Genomic DNA, 15628 nt, shown 5'->3' with positions numbered 1-15628 from the left:
ATTTTCTTAGTTATTATGTTGAGACATTTACAGTCTACATTTAGTAAGTTTCACATGTACCCTTGTAAGATACACCGTAGCTGTGGTCTCACCAATCACCCCCCCCAGACATTAAATCTTAAAACTCTAAAATAATCTCCTCTGACTCCATTTCCCACATCCTGGACATTCTGGCTTGAGGGGTGGTCTTCATAGGTTTTGTGTAGCTTCATCCCCATAACTTTGCATGGTGCAGCCCACTCAATGGTGCCTATGGCGTTTCCAAGCTGACATTGCATGCTACTGGTAGCTCTAGCATTCTGGTGTTCAGAAAATGGTGGCCCTGCTCCAACAGCTCCCCTTGGAATTGCCCTAGTAGAGCCCTTTCACCATGGTTACATCCCTCCAGCAAGCTTCTGCCTGGGCACCCCATTTTTTCTGATATGTTCTCTGAAATCTAGGTGGAAGCCACCAAACCTCTATAGCTCTTGCATTCTGGATGCTTGCAGACTTAACACCACATGGAAATTGCCACAGCTTAACAGCTTGTACCTTCAGAGTGGCAGCCTGAGCTGTACCTGGTGCCTTTTCAGCCATGGCTGGAGCTGGAAGGGCTGGGATTTGGGAAGCAGCCTCTTAAGGTGGCACAGGGCAGTGGCACACCAGCCCTGTTCACAGAAACTATTCTGTCTTCATAGGCCTCTGGGCCTATGATGGGAGGAGTGATGTCAAAGAATTTTTAAATGGCTTTGGGGCATTCTTTTTCATCATCTTGACTATTAGCACCTGGCTATCTTTTAGTCATGCTAATCCCTTTACCCAAGGGTCTCTTGCTGCACTTTTGGATTCCTCTGTGAAAATTCTCTTTCTTTCTCTGTCACATGGCCATGTGGGAGTTTTCCAAGTTTTTATTTATTTTTTATTTTTTTTTGAGACAGAGTCTCACTATGTCACCCTCGGTAGTGTGCTGTGGCTCACAGCTCACAGCAACCTCAAACTCTTGGGCTCAAGCAATTCTCTTGCCTCAGCCTCCCAAGTAGCTGGGACTACAGGTGCCCACCACAGTGCCTGGTTATTTTTTATTGCAGTTGTCATTGTTGTTTAGCTGGCCTGGGCCAGGTTCAAACCCACCAGCCTCGTTGTATGTGGCTAGCACCATAACCACTGTGCTATGGGCATCAAGCCAGTTCTTATGTTTTGCTTCTCTTTTAATTATAAAGTCCACTTAAAGGTGATTTCTTGGCTGCCTCCACCAAATATCCTAGGTAATCACTCATGAGTTTAACGTTCCACAAAGCCCTGCTATGGCATGAACACTATGCAGCCATGTTCTTTGCTATTGTGTAACAAGGGTTACCTTTGATCCAGTTTCCACTAAGTCATTTCCATCTCAGATCTCATCATCATGGTTTTACTGTCTATATTTCTAACAGCATTTTTTTCACAATCACTTAACCAATTTCTAAGAAGTTCCAAACTTTCCCTTGTCTTTTATCTTCTTCTCTTTTATCAGATGTTACTGGATGAAAAGGGTCCTGCTGCCTGTCACTGTCCACCCAATATGCGGAGATGGAGGATAGGTCCAATACTTTTACTATCAAAAGGGCGGTGATTCTAAAGAACAGTGAGAGTAGCCTCTCTAAGACTGTTCTGTTATTCCATTTCCAAAACCACAGTTTTATACATAAAAATTCAAAGCAAAAGCCATGTTAATCTTTATCTTGAACAACAGTAATTAACCCTTATCTTAAACAATAATTGACATAACCCATGACCCAAAAGAACATTTCTAATTCAAAAGTTAATCTCCTAAGTCGATTGCCCTAAACTACTCAAGATATGCAGTTTTAAGTTAAAGTTGAATTTATAAAACAACAAGGATGGAAGATATGAGGTGAAGGTCATCTAGGACGTAAACTGACCAGACCAGCTATGTCACATTGGTCCTAGCCTGACTGACTCCATCTTATTTTCACCACATGTGTTCTCACAATCTCTTCCAAACTTTGTGTATTATACAATTCCCCATTTTCAGGGATCCATAATAGCAATACCTCACTCCTTAGTACCAATTTTCTTTCTTTTCCTTTCCTTTCTTTCTCTATAGGGTCTCACTGTACTGCCTAGGCTAGAATGCCCTGGTGTTAGAATAGCTCACAACAACCTCAAACTCCCAGGTTCAAGTGATCCTCCTGCCTCCGCCCTCTGAGCAGCTGGGATTGCATGCACCTGCCACATGCCTGGCTAATTTTTTTTTTTTACACCTATTTTTGGTAGGGTTGTGGTCTTGCTCTTGTTCAGACTGGTCTCAAACTCCTGACCTCTAGCAATCCTTCCACCTTGGCCTCCCAGAGCACTAGTATTACAGGTGTAAGCCATCACACTTGGCCCCAACTTTCTATCCTATCCCATTTAGTGTTGCTCTTGTAAAAGAAAAAGTCTCCGGGTCACTGCCTAAATCCTTATGCAACAGAGAAGGTAAAAGTCTCAGGCCCCTGTGTAGGACTGGCCCACAGATCATTCATTAAGGAAATTTCTTGCTCACCTCCCATAAACAAGGACATGCAAGTTATACCCATGTTTAGCACCTAAAACTAAAGCCTATTTGATTCCAACTAATAATGAATTACAAGTTTATCTTACAGGTTACAGAACTGGGGAAAAGATATAATCAGACATTCTTTCTGTTAGGGTGGAAAGCTCACTGAGTGCTCATGGTATGGGGGAGAAAGATTTGTCCAGTCCAAGATTAGGGTAAAAAAAGTATAATTCTTTTTAATCTTCTTAGAAAGAGAAAGTGAGAGAGTGAAAGAGAGTGGGGAAAGAAAGGAATAAAAGAAAGAGAGATGGCATGGTATCCCACAGAAAGAAAGAAAGGGAAATGTCAGCAGTGAGGCCAAGAGGCTAGCTATATTTATGAGGATAAAGAGAAAAATAGTAATTGTAGTCAAATTAGTAGGGCACTGTGAGACTGCTGCATCCACTCCTTCTATCTTCTTAGTGTCTGGATGATAAGCAGCTGCCTTGCCATTGGAGACAGATTTATCACAGGTGGCTTTGATTCTGTTGGCAATTTTGCTTTGAAGATATGATTTTGGGTAGAATCTGAAGTTTGTACAAATGTTGTCTGTCCAGGACTATTTTAGGAACTCCTTCAGGCTGTATAAGTAGATTCTAAAAGGCGGTTTTAGTCAGTATGTCTAGTGATTGTAAAAAGAAAAATTTACATTTCCTTTTTTGTCTGCTGGGCTCTTTATAGGTGTTGTGGAAACAGAGCTCCACACAGGGTGCTTGCCAGCTGGAGGGAGAGAGAGAGAAGGCAGAGAGCGGAGATATTTATTTTAGCCTTTACTGAAAAGCTGTGTTATTAATATTTCTGTTATTTTTCTATCAAGGCTGACTGACCATCCTTTCACTTCTACCTAGTCAGGGACATCTACATAATTAATTCTTCCTTCACTTCCCTATTTTAGGTGAAATATAGATGTCTTGGTCCTCACAAAAATGTAACCACTGCTTCAGCAGTCACCCCCCCCCACCTTTCCCTTCTCTGTATGCCTTTAAAGTGCTGAAGTTTCCAACTTTTCCTTTGTAAAGGCAGCCACAGCTTGTCTGTAGTTCATGTTTTTTTCCTGAGCTCCTTCTGAAAATCCCAGTTTAATAAACCTCCATCTATTGAGATTTTTGCCTCAGTAATTTATTTGGATTGACACTATAAAGGAATATCTGAGGCTGAGTAATTTATAAAAAGAAAAGGTTGATTTTGATCATGATTCTGATGGTTGGAAGGTTCAAGATTGGGCATCTGCATCTGGTAAGTGTCTCAGGCTGCTTCCACTGATGGCAGAAGGTGAAGGGGAGTTGGCATGCAGAGATCACATGCTGAGAGAGGAGGAAAGACAGATGGGGAGCTGCCAGGCCTTTTTTTAAATAGCTATCTCTCCTGGGAATTAATACAGTGAGAATTCATTCACCCCGAAGGGAGTACATTAATTCATTCATGAAGGACTTGCTCCCATGACCCAAATACGCCCCTTAGGCCCTACTTCCAACCTTGGGTACCAATTTCAACATGAGGTTTGGAGGGGGCAAACATCTAAACCATAGCAACAATTTATTAAAATTCTTTCCTCTCAGAGTGGTGTTTCTGAGGTTTCTCTAACTAGAAGACTTTGAAGCTGTGGTGATATTTAGCCATGATGCCTATACGGGGACCTCAGACTCTCTGCAAGGCAGACCTCAAAGGGCAGCAGCTGATTGGGCCTTTCTTGCTTCTCTCATAGATGTTGCCCAGTGTCTCTGCAAAGAAGTTGTACCACTCATCCCTGCCTCCCCCAGCCATGTGTGGAATTCTCATGACTCTACAACTTCAATTTAAACAAGGGTCAACATAAATATATACTCACTGATCAGTTTCTCATGTCAAGCTCTAGAATTATTCCAGAACATATTCTGAGGGATAATGTGGGAGGATTATCTTTGCATTTAGAAATGCACATGTGAAATATGCCATTTATATAGAAATAGATGAAGAAAAATGAAGAGTAATTTAACATTTCAACAATAGCATATTATACTAGCAAATACTGATGGCATTGGGAAATTCATTATTGCACAGATCTAGAGAAATAGGTGCTCTCATGTTATAGCTGGCATGCATATTATTAAAGAGATTTTAAATTTCAACTACCCCGTTTCCCTGAAAATAAGACGTCCTCTGAAAATAAGACCTACTTACAGGAAAGATAAGACGTCCCCTGAAAATAAGACCTAGCTCATCTTTGGGAGCACACCTTAAAATAAGACACTGTCTTATTTTTGGGGAAACAGGGTAGTCAGTAAGTAGTAAAAATGTTAAATGCTCATGTTGTTTGACAAAGTACTCCCATCCACTTGTGGGACATTCTCCAGATACAGCCTTGGAAGGCCTCTGCCATCACCATCATATGTTCCCACTGCTCAGGGCTGAGCTGATCATTTCCCTAGCTGGCTTGATGCCTTCAAGACACCTGGCCCTGCACCATCCATCCCTTCCATTCAAACAGGAAAATGAGTCTTATGGCTAGATGCCCATCCTCCATGGACCATCCACAGATCCAACTCAAGCAGTGATATGAGAACTGCTCAGCTCCCTACTTCTGGAAGGACTTGTAGTCCTCCAACCTCATTTTTATCTGGGAGAAATCTCCCTTTCTCTCCCCTCTTTGTGTCTTCAGGGGCCTTCTTCTCCATAACAGGTCCAAGCAGCACAATCCTTTCCTTAAATTTAAGTTTTCATAAAGGATGGAATAGTCAATGGCTTCACACAGCTTCTCTTTTCAACCCTGCCATAAACCTATATGGGGATGCCCAGGCTCAATGAACCATCCACAGATCTACCCCAAACAATGTGGAGCAGTGCTCAAGTTCCTACTCCTGGAGTGACCTGTAGACTTCTGATCCCTGTCTGGGAGAAATTTCCTTCCTTTCCCCTCCCTAGGAGGTACAAACAGCTCAAACCTTTCCTTAAATTTAATTTTTCTTTTCTTTTCTTTTTTTTCTTTCTTTCTTCCTTCCCTTTCCTTTTCCTTTCCCCCATTTTCCTCCCCCTTTCCCCTTCCCCTTTCCCCTCTCCCTTTCCCCTCTCTCCTCTCCTCTCCACTCCTCTCCTTTCCTTGGTAGAGACTCACTTTGTGAGTAGAGTGCCCTGGTATCATAGCTCACAGCAACCTCAAAGTCTTGGGTTCAAGTGATTCTCTTGCCTCAGTCTCCTGAGTAGTTGGGACTAAAGGTGCCTGCTATAACACCCAGCTATTTTTAGAGATGAGGTCTCGCTCTGGCTCAGGCTGGTCTTGAACCTGTGAGTTCAGGCAATCCACTTGCCTCAGCCTCCCAAATTCTAGGATTACAATCATGAGCCACTGCGCCCAGCAAATTTAATTGTTCGCAAAGGATGGAGCAAATGTTAGCTTCAGACAGTTTTTGCTTCCAGGCCTGTCACAAACCTCCCCTGAGGCAAGGAAGTAGGGGTCCAGACCTGGTTCCCTGATGCAGGGAGAACACAGGGAGAACAGAGAGTAACCTTCTCAACATTATGTGTCCTGATAAATTTGCTAATGATCTGCCACCAGCAACTCAAGATGCCTAGACTGGCAGCTTCTATCCTTAGCTCTGGCAATGTGTATGGTGAGCAATCTCTTTGCCATCTGCCTCTGTGGTTGGGAGTTTGTGCTTTTTTTTTTTTTTTTGAGACAGAGCCTCAAGCTGTCACCCTTGGTAGAGTGCTGTGACATCACAGCTCACAGCAACCTCCAACTCCTGGGCTTAAGCGATTCTCTTGCCTCAGCCTCCCAACTAGCTGGGACTACAGGCACCCACCACAATGCCCGGCTATTTTTTGGTTGTAGTTGTCATTGTTGTTTGGCAGGCCCAAGCTGGATTAGAACCTGCAAGCTCTAGTGTATGTGGCTGGTACCTTAGCCACTTTACCTACAGGTGCTGAGCCGGGAGTTTGTGCTTTGTAGTCACATAAATCCATGAAGAGAGGTTCTTGATACGTTACTAGCAGGACTATCATGAGATTAAATCCAGATACTAATGCGAAGAACCTGGAGCTGGACCCTTCTAAGCAATCTGTTCCATAAATAGAACATCTTTCCTCCCTGAGGCACAGAACTCATATGACAATTAGATCTGTCCCTCAGCCAGGGCCCCTAAGTGGCATGCACATCAACATCACCTTGAGCCTTTTCTTCACCAGAAACTACTTTGTTGGTGGAAATAGGACTTCTGCATCAAAGGCCATTCAAGTATTAAGCTGAAATAATATGAAACTCAGAAAATGGATATACCAATGTGGCACCCGTAGTGTATAGGAAAGTCGATTTCCTTTTATTTCACTAACACTAGGTTTTACCAACTTCTGTCTTTCATTTTCAATCTGATCTGCTCATTGTCCCCAGACCTGACCTACTCCATTAGAAAAGGCCTTTTGGAGGGTGGCGCCTGTGGCTCAGTCGGTAGGGCGCCGGCCCCATATACCGAGGGTGGTGGGTTCAAACCCGGCCCCGGCCAAACTGCAACCAAAAAATAGTTGGGTGTTGTGGTGGGCGCCTGTAGTCCCAGCTACTCGGGAGGCTGAGGCAAGAGAATCACTTAAGCCCAGGAGTTGGAGGTTGCTGTGAGCTGTGTGAAGCCACGGCACTCTATTGGGGGCCATAAAGTGAGACTCAGTCTCTACAAAAAAAAAAAAAAAAAAAAAAGAAAGGTCCTTCTGTTTATTTATTTATTATTATTTTTTTGAGACAGAGTCTGCCCTTGATAGAGTGCTGTGGCATCACAGCTCACAGCAACCTCCAACTCTTGGGCTTAAGTGATTCTCTTGCCTCAGCCTCCCAAGTGGTTGGGACTACAGGCACCTGCCACGACGCCTGGCTATTTTTTGTTGCAGTTGTTATTGTTGTTTAGCTGGCCTGGTCTGGGTTTGAACCCACCAGCCTCAGTGCATGTGGCTGGCACAGTAACTACTGTGCTACAGGTGCTGAGCCCGAAAGGTCCTTTTAGATGGTCATTAAGCTGACATATTCAGGCTGGGCACCGTGGCTCATACCTGTAATCTCAGCACTTTGGTAGGTAGAGGTAGAAGGATTGCTTGATCCCAGGAGTATGAAGTGACAGTGAGCCGTGATGATGCCACCATACTCCAGCCTGGGTGGCAGAGTGATACCCTGTTTGTAAAAACCAAAAAATAAATAAATAAAAAGTACATATATTCAGAGTCTCCTCCCCTAGGGTTGCCATATTTAGCAAATAAAAATACAAAATACTCAGTTGAATTCAAATAACAAAAATTACATGTCACCTCCAGAGAAACAGAACCAATATGATGTGTGTGTGCACACACATACAAACACACACTCAGAGATACATGGAGAGAGAAAGAGAGAGATTAATATTGGCTCATATGATTATGGAGGCTAAAAGTCCAAAATCTGCAAGGTGGGCTGGCAGACTGGACGTCAGAGAATAAATATCCAACGTTGCAGCTCAAGTCTGAAGGCCATCTGATAGAATTATTTTCTTGCTCAGAGGATGTCAGACTTTTGCTCTATTCAGGTATGAGGCCTGTCACATTATAGAGGGCAATCTGCTTTACTCAGAGTCCACTAATTTAACTGTTAATTGCACCTAAAATACTGTTACAGGTATGTGCAGAATAATGATGAGATATCTGGCCTAGCCAGGTTGACACATAAAACTGCCATCTCTTTTACACTAGAAAATTATTCATTGTTTATCTGGAATTCACATTCGCATGGGTGTTTTCTATTTTATCTGGCAACCAAACCTGTGGAGGGCTTTGTTGAGCTAAGGTACTCCAGGCAACAGCCTCAGCTGAGCTCCCAATGGAAGCTGGCACCAGCCATCATACATAGAACTGAGTTCCTTTGGATGACCTGGGTAAGTGTCACTTCCAGACCCACCCTCGAGGGAAGAGTATACTGTCCCAGGTGACAGACCACATACAGTAGAAAATACCCAGCAGAACCCAGTCAACTCAAAATCCTGAGAGATTAACAGTAGCTACTGTTTTGGTGAGCAGAAATGGATATCTATAACATTATTATTTTAGTCACTTTCCTTTTTTTCCCTATGATTTGTTGTAATTGGATAAGAAAGGGATTCTCTTATCCTTGAAGGCTGGGAAGAAGTGTTGTCTTAATTTTGACTGTAGTCTGTGTGTTGGTTTATGTGTGGGTATATATATTTTAATATACAATTAATTCATTCTTGAAAGGATTTCCCAGGGAAATTTTCATGATAAATACTTTTCAACTCACCCTTGGAATTTAGAATAATTCCAATCTCTTTCTATAGGATGAGCTTTCATTGCAATCACCTATGTTAAGGAATTGAGAGGCTGTTGATACAAATCACTCCCTGAACCTTAAGAAAAGCCGTATCTTTCGTATGACATTTGGTGGGGATGCAAGCAGTACAAGGCATATTTATTCACTTTGAGAAGTGTTTCTTAAAGAAGGTGTCCTGAAATATTTTCTCTTACTACAGTGATAGTACTTGGAAAGGAAGTCACTTTTCTTTGGGCACACACAGACAAGGCAGCTGAGAGATACGTATTATAGTCCTCGGTGTTTGTGACCAATCCAAGGCAGCACTGGATAAGTATGTCCATTCTAGTACTCATTCATAGGCAGCCTACTTGCCTGAAAATCACTTTCTTCAATGTCACCTTTACAAGGAATAAAGACTATGTATTGTTCTTATTCTTTCATCGCATTTCTTAGCTGGTTTAGAGATCACAGAAGGAGCAGGAGGGCCTTTGGGGAGCTTGTAAAGGCCCAAGAATTGTGAAGCAAGGTCATAGGAATATTTGGGAAGTTGCTGAGGCACAGGAAGAGTAGAGCCACCCTTGAGGGAAGAGCAGAACATATGTTCATTAAGCAAAGAGTACTTTGCTTTTTTTTTTTTTTTCTTAATCTTTTTAGACAGGGTCTCCCTCTGTTGCCCAGGCTAGAGTGTAGTGGTGTCATCATAGCACACAGAAACCTCAAACTCCTGGGCTCAAGCCATCCTACTGCCTCAGCCTCCGGAGTAGCTGGGACTACGGGAGCCTGCCACAATGCCAGACTAATTTTTCTGTTTTTGTAGAGAAGGGGTCTCACTCTTGCTAGTGTTGAACTGCTGAACTCAAGTGATCTTCTTGGCTCGGCCTCTCAGAATGCTAGGATTACAGGCGTGAGCCACTGTGCCTGGCCCCCTACTGTCACTTTTATTTTATTTTTTAAGCTGTATTCTATAATCTTAAATTTTCTTTATTATTGTTTCAGGTTAAATTGAGGGTACAAAGAATTAGGTTGCAATGTTTACATTTGTTAGGTTGAGTCCTTATAATTGTGTCCTGCCCCTACAATGTTAGAGTGTATAGTACTGTCACTTTTAAAGCAAACACAGTACCCTAAAAAGGGAGATGCTTTGTTCCACCACACTGGGCAGAAGTTGCCTTTGTCTCCGGTTAGTTCCTCTAATTATCATTTTTTTCTCAGGTGAAGGCCTGAAGAGTGAAGGTATTTTGTTTTCACACGAGGCAAGGAGAAAGAGGGCTGTGGAGATGCATTTCCGGTGTGGAGAACAAACCTGCCGCATCTCGATTGCCATGGAAACCTGACGTCATTATGGCGACCGGGACGTCTTTTTCAGGGGGACAAACGCAGTCTGAAGAGAACATGGTCCTGCATTCAGGTGTTCAAACTCAACTCCCCGCCGTGGCAGCTGAACCTTCCTGGGGTGTGGGGAGAAGAAGGGATCCAAGATCCAAGATCCAAATTTCCTCGTTCCGGCTTTGGAACTCAGTGCCTTGCTTTTCCTGAGAGAGAGGTGGCACCCTCCTGTCCCCAGTTGGGCGGCGTCCTGCTCTAGGGCTGCTACTTTTCGTGTAAAGGCAGGTACAGGGGTGTGAGACAGGTAACCACTCTTTCTGAGCCCAGCATCCCTGTCTGAAATAGGCTTAAGAATGCTCATCACAGGATTGCTGGGACCTTCAGTGATAACACAAGTGCAAGCCCATGGCTCTTTATTGTGGGTTCATGAATGTCTGAATGTCTGTATTGGCCATTTCTTTCTTTTCTTTCTTTCTTTCTTTTTTTTTGAGACAGAGTCTCGCTATGTTGCCCTTAGTAGAGGCTGTGGCGTCACAGCTCACGGCAACCTCAAACTCTTGGGCTTAAGCGATTCTCTTGCCTCAGCCTCCCAAGTAGCTGGGAGTACAGGTGCCTGCCACAACGACCGGCTATTTTTCTGTTATAATTGTCATTGTTTTAGATGGCCCGGGGAAGTCGAACTTGCCAGCCCGCGTGTATTGGCCGGTGCCCTAACCACTGAACTACGGGCCCTGAGCCTGGCCATTTCTTTCTTTTCAAATTAAAAAAAAAAAAATTAAGAGACAGAGTCTCACTTTGTCTACCTCGGTAGAGTGCTGGGGCGTCACAGCTCACAGCAACCTTCAGCTCTTGGGCTTAGGTGATTCTCCTGCCTCAGCCTCCAGAGTAGCTGGGACTACAGGCCCCTGCCACAACGCCTGGCTATTTTTTTTTTTATTGCAGTTTGGCCGGGGCTGGGTTTGAACCCTCCAACCTTGGTATATGGGGCCAGCGCCCTACTCACTGAGCCACAGGTGCTGCCCTTTTCAAATTTTTTAGAGGATAGACGAGGAAAGAATAAAAAGGGCTTGGTGAGAAACCTATTGTACCTTCTGGTTGTTATAATCACTACCCAGTTGTATCAGAGTCATTGATCACAAATCCAGTGTTCAGCTAGTGTGGTACCAGGCACATAGTTACTCCTATAAAGCATAGCGATTGCTGGATTTTCTCTCCTTGTGTAGCTTTCATGAAGGTGTCTGAGCTCATATCACGTTTTTGAAGGAGGTGGTTCTGAGGATCTGGGTTATGATGGTTGCTGAAGCTTCTTCAAATTTGAAGGGCAGCAGTCCTCAGGAGACCCAAACACTTCCATCCCTGGTAGGATATGTCACCTGGCTCAAGTGACTTTATAGATCTGAACAGAAGTTATTGCATAGTTTCTGTGAAGTTTAAAACATAGCCTAACAGTAGAGATGCTATTTTGGAGAAGAGGTAAAGCAGATGGAATTTCATCCATTTTCAGCAGCTACATGCTTTGTAGGAGCCCTTGAGGTCCATTTTAGAGATGCGTTTGTCAAAAAGCAATGAACAATCAATTTGGGAAAATGAATTTGATGTTTAACATGTATTTGCAATAAATTTACATATATTTTCTACCTGTATAAATAATAATTAGTAGGCCAGGTTCAGTAGCTCACGCCTGTAATTCTAGCACTCTGGGAGGCTGAGGCAGGTGGATACTTTGGAGTTCAAGACTAGCTTGAGCAAGAGTGAGACCCCATCTCTACTAAAAGTAGAAAAACTAGCTGGACCTTGTGGTGGGCGCTAGTCCCAGCTATTCAGGATGTTGAAGCAAGGGGATTGCCTGAGCCCAAGAGTTTGAGGTTGCTGTGAGCTAGGATGCCATGACACTCTACCCAGGGCACAGACTGACACTCTGTCTTAAAAACAAAAAATTAAAAAAGAATAAAAAATAAATAATAATCAGTAATTCCCATATATCTCTCAGATGGGTTTGAAATGTAGTTGGTTTGGTCCTCCTAGCAACTTGAGATTGTAATATTCATTTTTCAATGGTCACCACATTTTTATTCATTCTATAATGAATTTTTTAAGAAACCAAGTTTTCAAGTACTAGGTAAAATTATCAAAATGTCACATATAAGAATGTAATATTTTGAAAAGTAATAGTTGTCATATAATTTCTTCTCTTATAACGATACCAAGCCATGTCCCCCCAAATAATTAGATAAGTCTAAGTATTATTATCATATTACCCAGAGCATATCATTTTCAGTTTTATAGAACTTGGCCTCCTTAGCCCTCCTCTTGCCCTTTCCCCAGGCAAACACAGCATTTCTGTTACTACAGATTAGGTTTCATGTGCTAGAAATTTATTTAAATAGGATCATAGAAGTGTGTTTGTTTTTGTTTTTCATTTGGCTTCCTTGCATTCATCCTATTTGTTTTTAGATTTATCCATTTTGTTTCACTTATTAATAATTATTATTTTTTATTGCTGAACATTACTCCAGTATATGACTGTATCATAATTTGTTTTATCTGTTTGCCTGTTGTTGGATACTTGGGTTTTTTCCAATAGGGAGCTCTTGTAAACAAAGCTGCTGTGAACATTGGTGAATAAATCTTTTCACTAAAATATGCTTGCTTTCTCAAGGATAAATACTTAAGGGTGCAATGAGTAGAACATATAGTAGATGTAAATTTAACATTGTAAACAACTGCTAGTTTTTAAAGTGATTGTACCATTTTTCATTGCCATCAGCAGTGTATGAGAGTTTCATCTTCCGCAACAGTGCTACTGCTTGATATGGTAAGTCTTTCAATATTTATTTATTTATTTATTTTTGAGACAGTGTCTTTGTCGTCCTTGGTAGAGTACTGTTGCGTCACAGCTCACAGCAACCTTAAACTCTTGGGCTCGAGTGATTCTCAGCCTCCTGAGTAGCTGGGACTACAGGTGCCTGCCACAATGCCTGGCTATTTTTAGAGATGAGGTCTCACTCTGACTCAGGCTGATCTCCAACTTGTGAGCTCAGGTGATCCACCCACCTTGGCCTCCCAGAGTCCTAGGAATACAGGCATGAGCCATTGTATCCTGCCCCAGGTCAGTCTTTTTAATTGTTGTTATTCTCATGGGAGTTTAATAGACTCTCATAGTTTTTCATTTACATTTCCCTTAAGAATATCTTTTCATTTGCCTATTTGATGTTTGTATATGTTTAACAGAGTATATTCAGTATATTCTAATCTTTTGCTTGTTTCTGTATTGGAGGGTCTGTTTTCTCCTTACTGGCTTCTGTGAGATTTTTTTTTTTTTAATTTTCTAGATACAATTCTATTACCAGATATATGATTTTTAAACATTTTCTCACAGTCATGGGCTTATCTTGTCATTCTCTGAAACATGTAGTTGGAAGAGGTGAGGTTTTTAACTTTGAGGAAGTCCAGTTTATTGATTTCTTCACTACAAATTGTGGTTTAGGGCATCTCATCTATGAAATCCTCACCTAATCCCTGTTCACAAGGATTTTATCCTGTGTTTTCCACTAGAAGTCTTACAGCTTTAGGTTTTATATTTAAATCTCTGATCCATTTTGAGTTTACTTTTGTATATGGTGTGATATATGGGTCATAGTATATATTTGTGCATATGGATATGTACTTTTCCTAGCACCACTTTTTATTTTTTTTTATTTATTTATTTTTTTTCCAACTGAATTAGTCTCTTTTTATTCTCTTGGTAATTTCTTCCACAGTCACTACTTCCGTTGTAGGTGATGAAATGTGTTAAGGCTCCACATCAAGTGTTGGCACTGCTATGAGCATGGTCTCTTCCTTTACTGTAACTCAGAATTAAAACTTTTGGTTCCTTTACATTCCAGTCTCAGGAGTGGTTTCCACTGTAGAATTTATCTGATGACAGTCTTATGCTTTCTAGTAGTGGACTACAACCAGTCTCTAGCTTCTGCAGGAACACTATAGGATGGATTTAGTTTAGAAGTGTATTAAACTAAAAGGCATTCTCTCGAATGAGTTTAAATGCATTTTATTTTTAAACAACCTACATGACATGTTTTTCCTTAAAAACAATGCCTCCACTCCAAATAAATCACGGTCAAAATAAATGAAGAGCTCAAGATGACATCAGTCCCGTTTGTCTTAAGTCCTGGTGTTGTGTGGATGACAAGCAGCAGCCAGTTATGATGACAGGTGATAGATCCAAATTTGTAATAGCCAAATTTGTTAACATTTTTCCATTTCTAAACCATCCTTAAAGAAAATCATATATGGGGTCACACCATCCTCACGGTAGTCCAGGAGAGCAACCATGCCATCTGGATTCATGTTTTCACCAATAAAGAACTGGTAGTTTTTGAAATTAGCCAGGATGTGCTTGATTTGTTCTGCAGCCCCTGTCATAAAAGGTTTTACTCTTTCTGGTCTCTGTTCTTCAAGTTTGCCTTTGATTGACTTCATGTAATCTTTGAAGTACTTCTTGTAGGCTTCTTTTGTGAAGCTGGTTTCCTGCAAGTGATGGTTCATGACAATATCAACACCAGTGATAACTGTGCTTTCGGTACCTTCGCCCTCAGGTCCTTCAGCGGAAGCATTTCCACCAATGAGCGAGTCATCAATGTTACCCTCTGTCCTACTGACCATCTTCCCCTCCACCTCCAAGCATAGGCCGTCTGCGATCTCTCGGATCTTGTAAATGTCGGAGAACATCTCATCATGGCTGATGAGGTCCCGGTAGATAATCATGATGGCGGCTGAAGGGAGACAGCGGCGGCGCTAGTTTTGCAGGAGGCCGGAGCTCGGAGCGAGCGCGGCGGAGCCGGAGCAGCGCTCGGGGGGAGGGGGGAGCAGGCGGAAAAAGCACCACTTTTTATTATTTATTTATTTATGAGACAGAGTCTCACTTTGTTGCCCTGTAGAGTGCTTGACATCTTTGCTCACAGCAACCTAAAACTTTTGGGCTCAAGTGGTTCTCTTGTTTTATTTAATTAATTAATTAATTTTAGAGACAGAGTCTCATTTTGTCACCCTTAGTAGAGGGCTGTGGCATCACAGCTCACAGTAACCTCCAGCTCTTGAGCTTAGGCGATTCTCTTGCTTCAGCCTCCCTAGTAGCTGGGACTACAGGCGCCCATCACAACGCCCGGCTATTTTTTTGTTGCAGTTTGGCTGGGGCTGGGTTCGAACCCACCACTCTCGGTATATGGGGCCAGAGTCCTACTCACTGAACCACAGGGACCACCCTGGTTCTCTTGTCTTAACCTCCTGAGTAGCTGGGACTACAGGTGCCTGACACAACACCCAGCTATATTTAGATATGGGATCTCACTCCTGCTGAGGCTTATCTCAAACTCCTGAGCTCAAGAAATCCATCCACCTCAGCCTTTCGGAGTGCTAGGATTACAAATGCTAGCCACCGTGCTTGGCTTAGCACCATTTTTTTTTTTAAAGACTATCCTTTATCTACTGAA

General features: G+C 42.4%; 1 protein-coding gene across 1 annotated transcript; it reads right to left on the bottom strand.

Annotated features, from left to right (window-relative positions):
• Positions 1–14171: 14171 nt before the first annotated feature.
• On the bottom strand, positions 14172–15019 carry LOC128577423 (translationally-controlled tumor protein-like). The gene has a single exon (XM_053579656.1). The coding sequence runs from the start codon at positions 14901–14903 to the stop codon at positions 14385–14387; it is 519 nt and encodes a 172-aa protein (XP_053435631.1). The 5' UTR covers positions 14904–15019; the 3' UTR covers positions 14172–14384.
• Positions 15020–15628: the final 609 nt, after the last annotated feature.

Source organism: Nycticebus coucang, chromosome X (genome assembly GCF_027406575.1).
Source record: "Nycticebus coucang isolate mNycCou1 chromosome X, mNycCou1.pri, whole genome shotgun sequence".
NCBI classification, from domain to species: domain Eukaryota; kingdom Metazoa; phylum Chordata; class Mammalia; order Primates; family Lorisidae; genus Nycticebus; species Nycticebus coucang.
The sequence above is the reverse complement of the archived record's forward strand: the minus strand, read 5'-3'. Positions and strand labels throughout refer to the sequence as shown.

Coding starts and splice junctions, on each gene's coding strand:
- LOC128577423 (XM_053579656.1), bottom strand. CDS start 14,903: ATGATTATCTACCGGGACCTCATCAGCCATGATGAGATGTTCTCCGAC.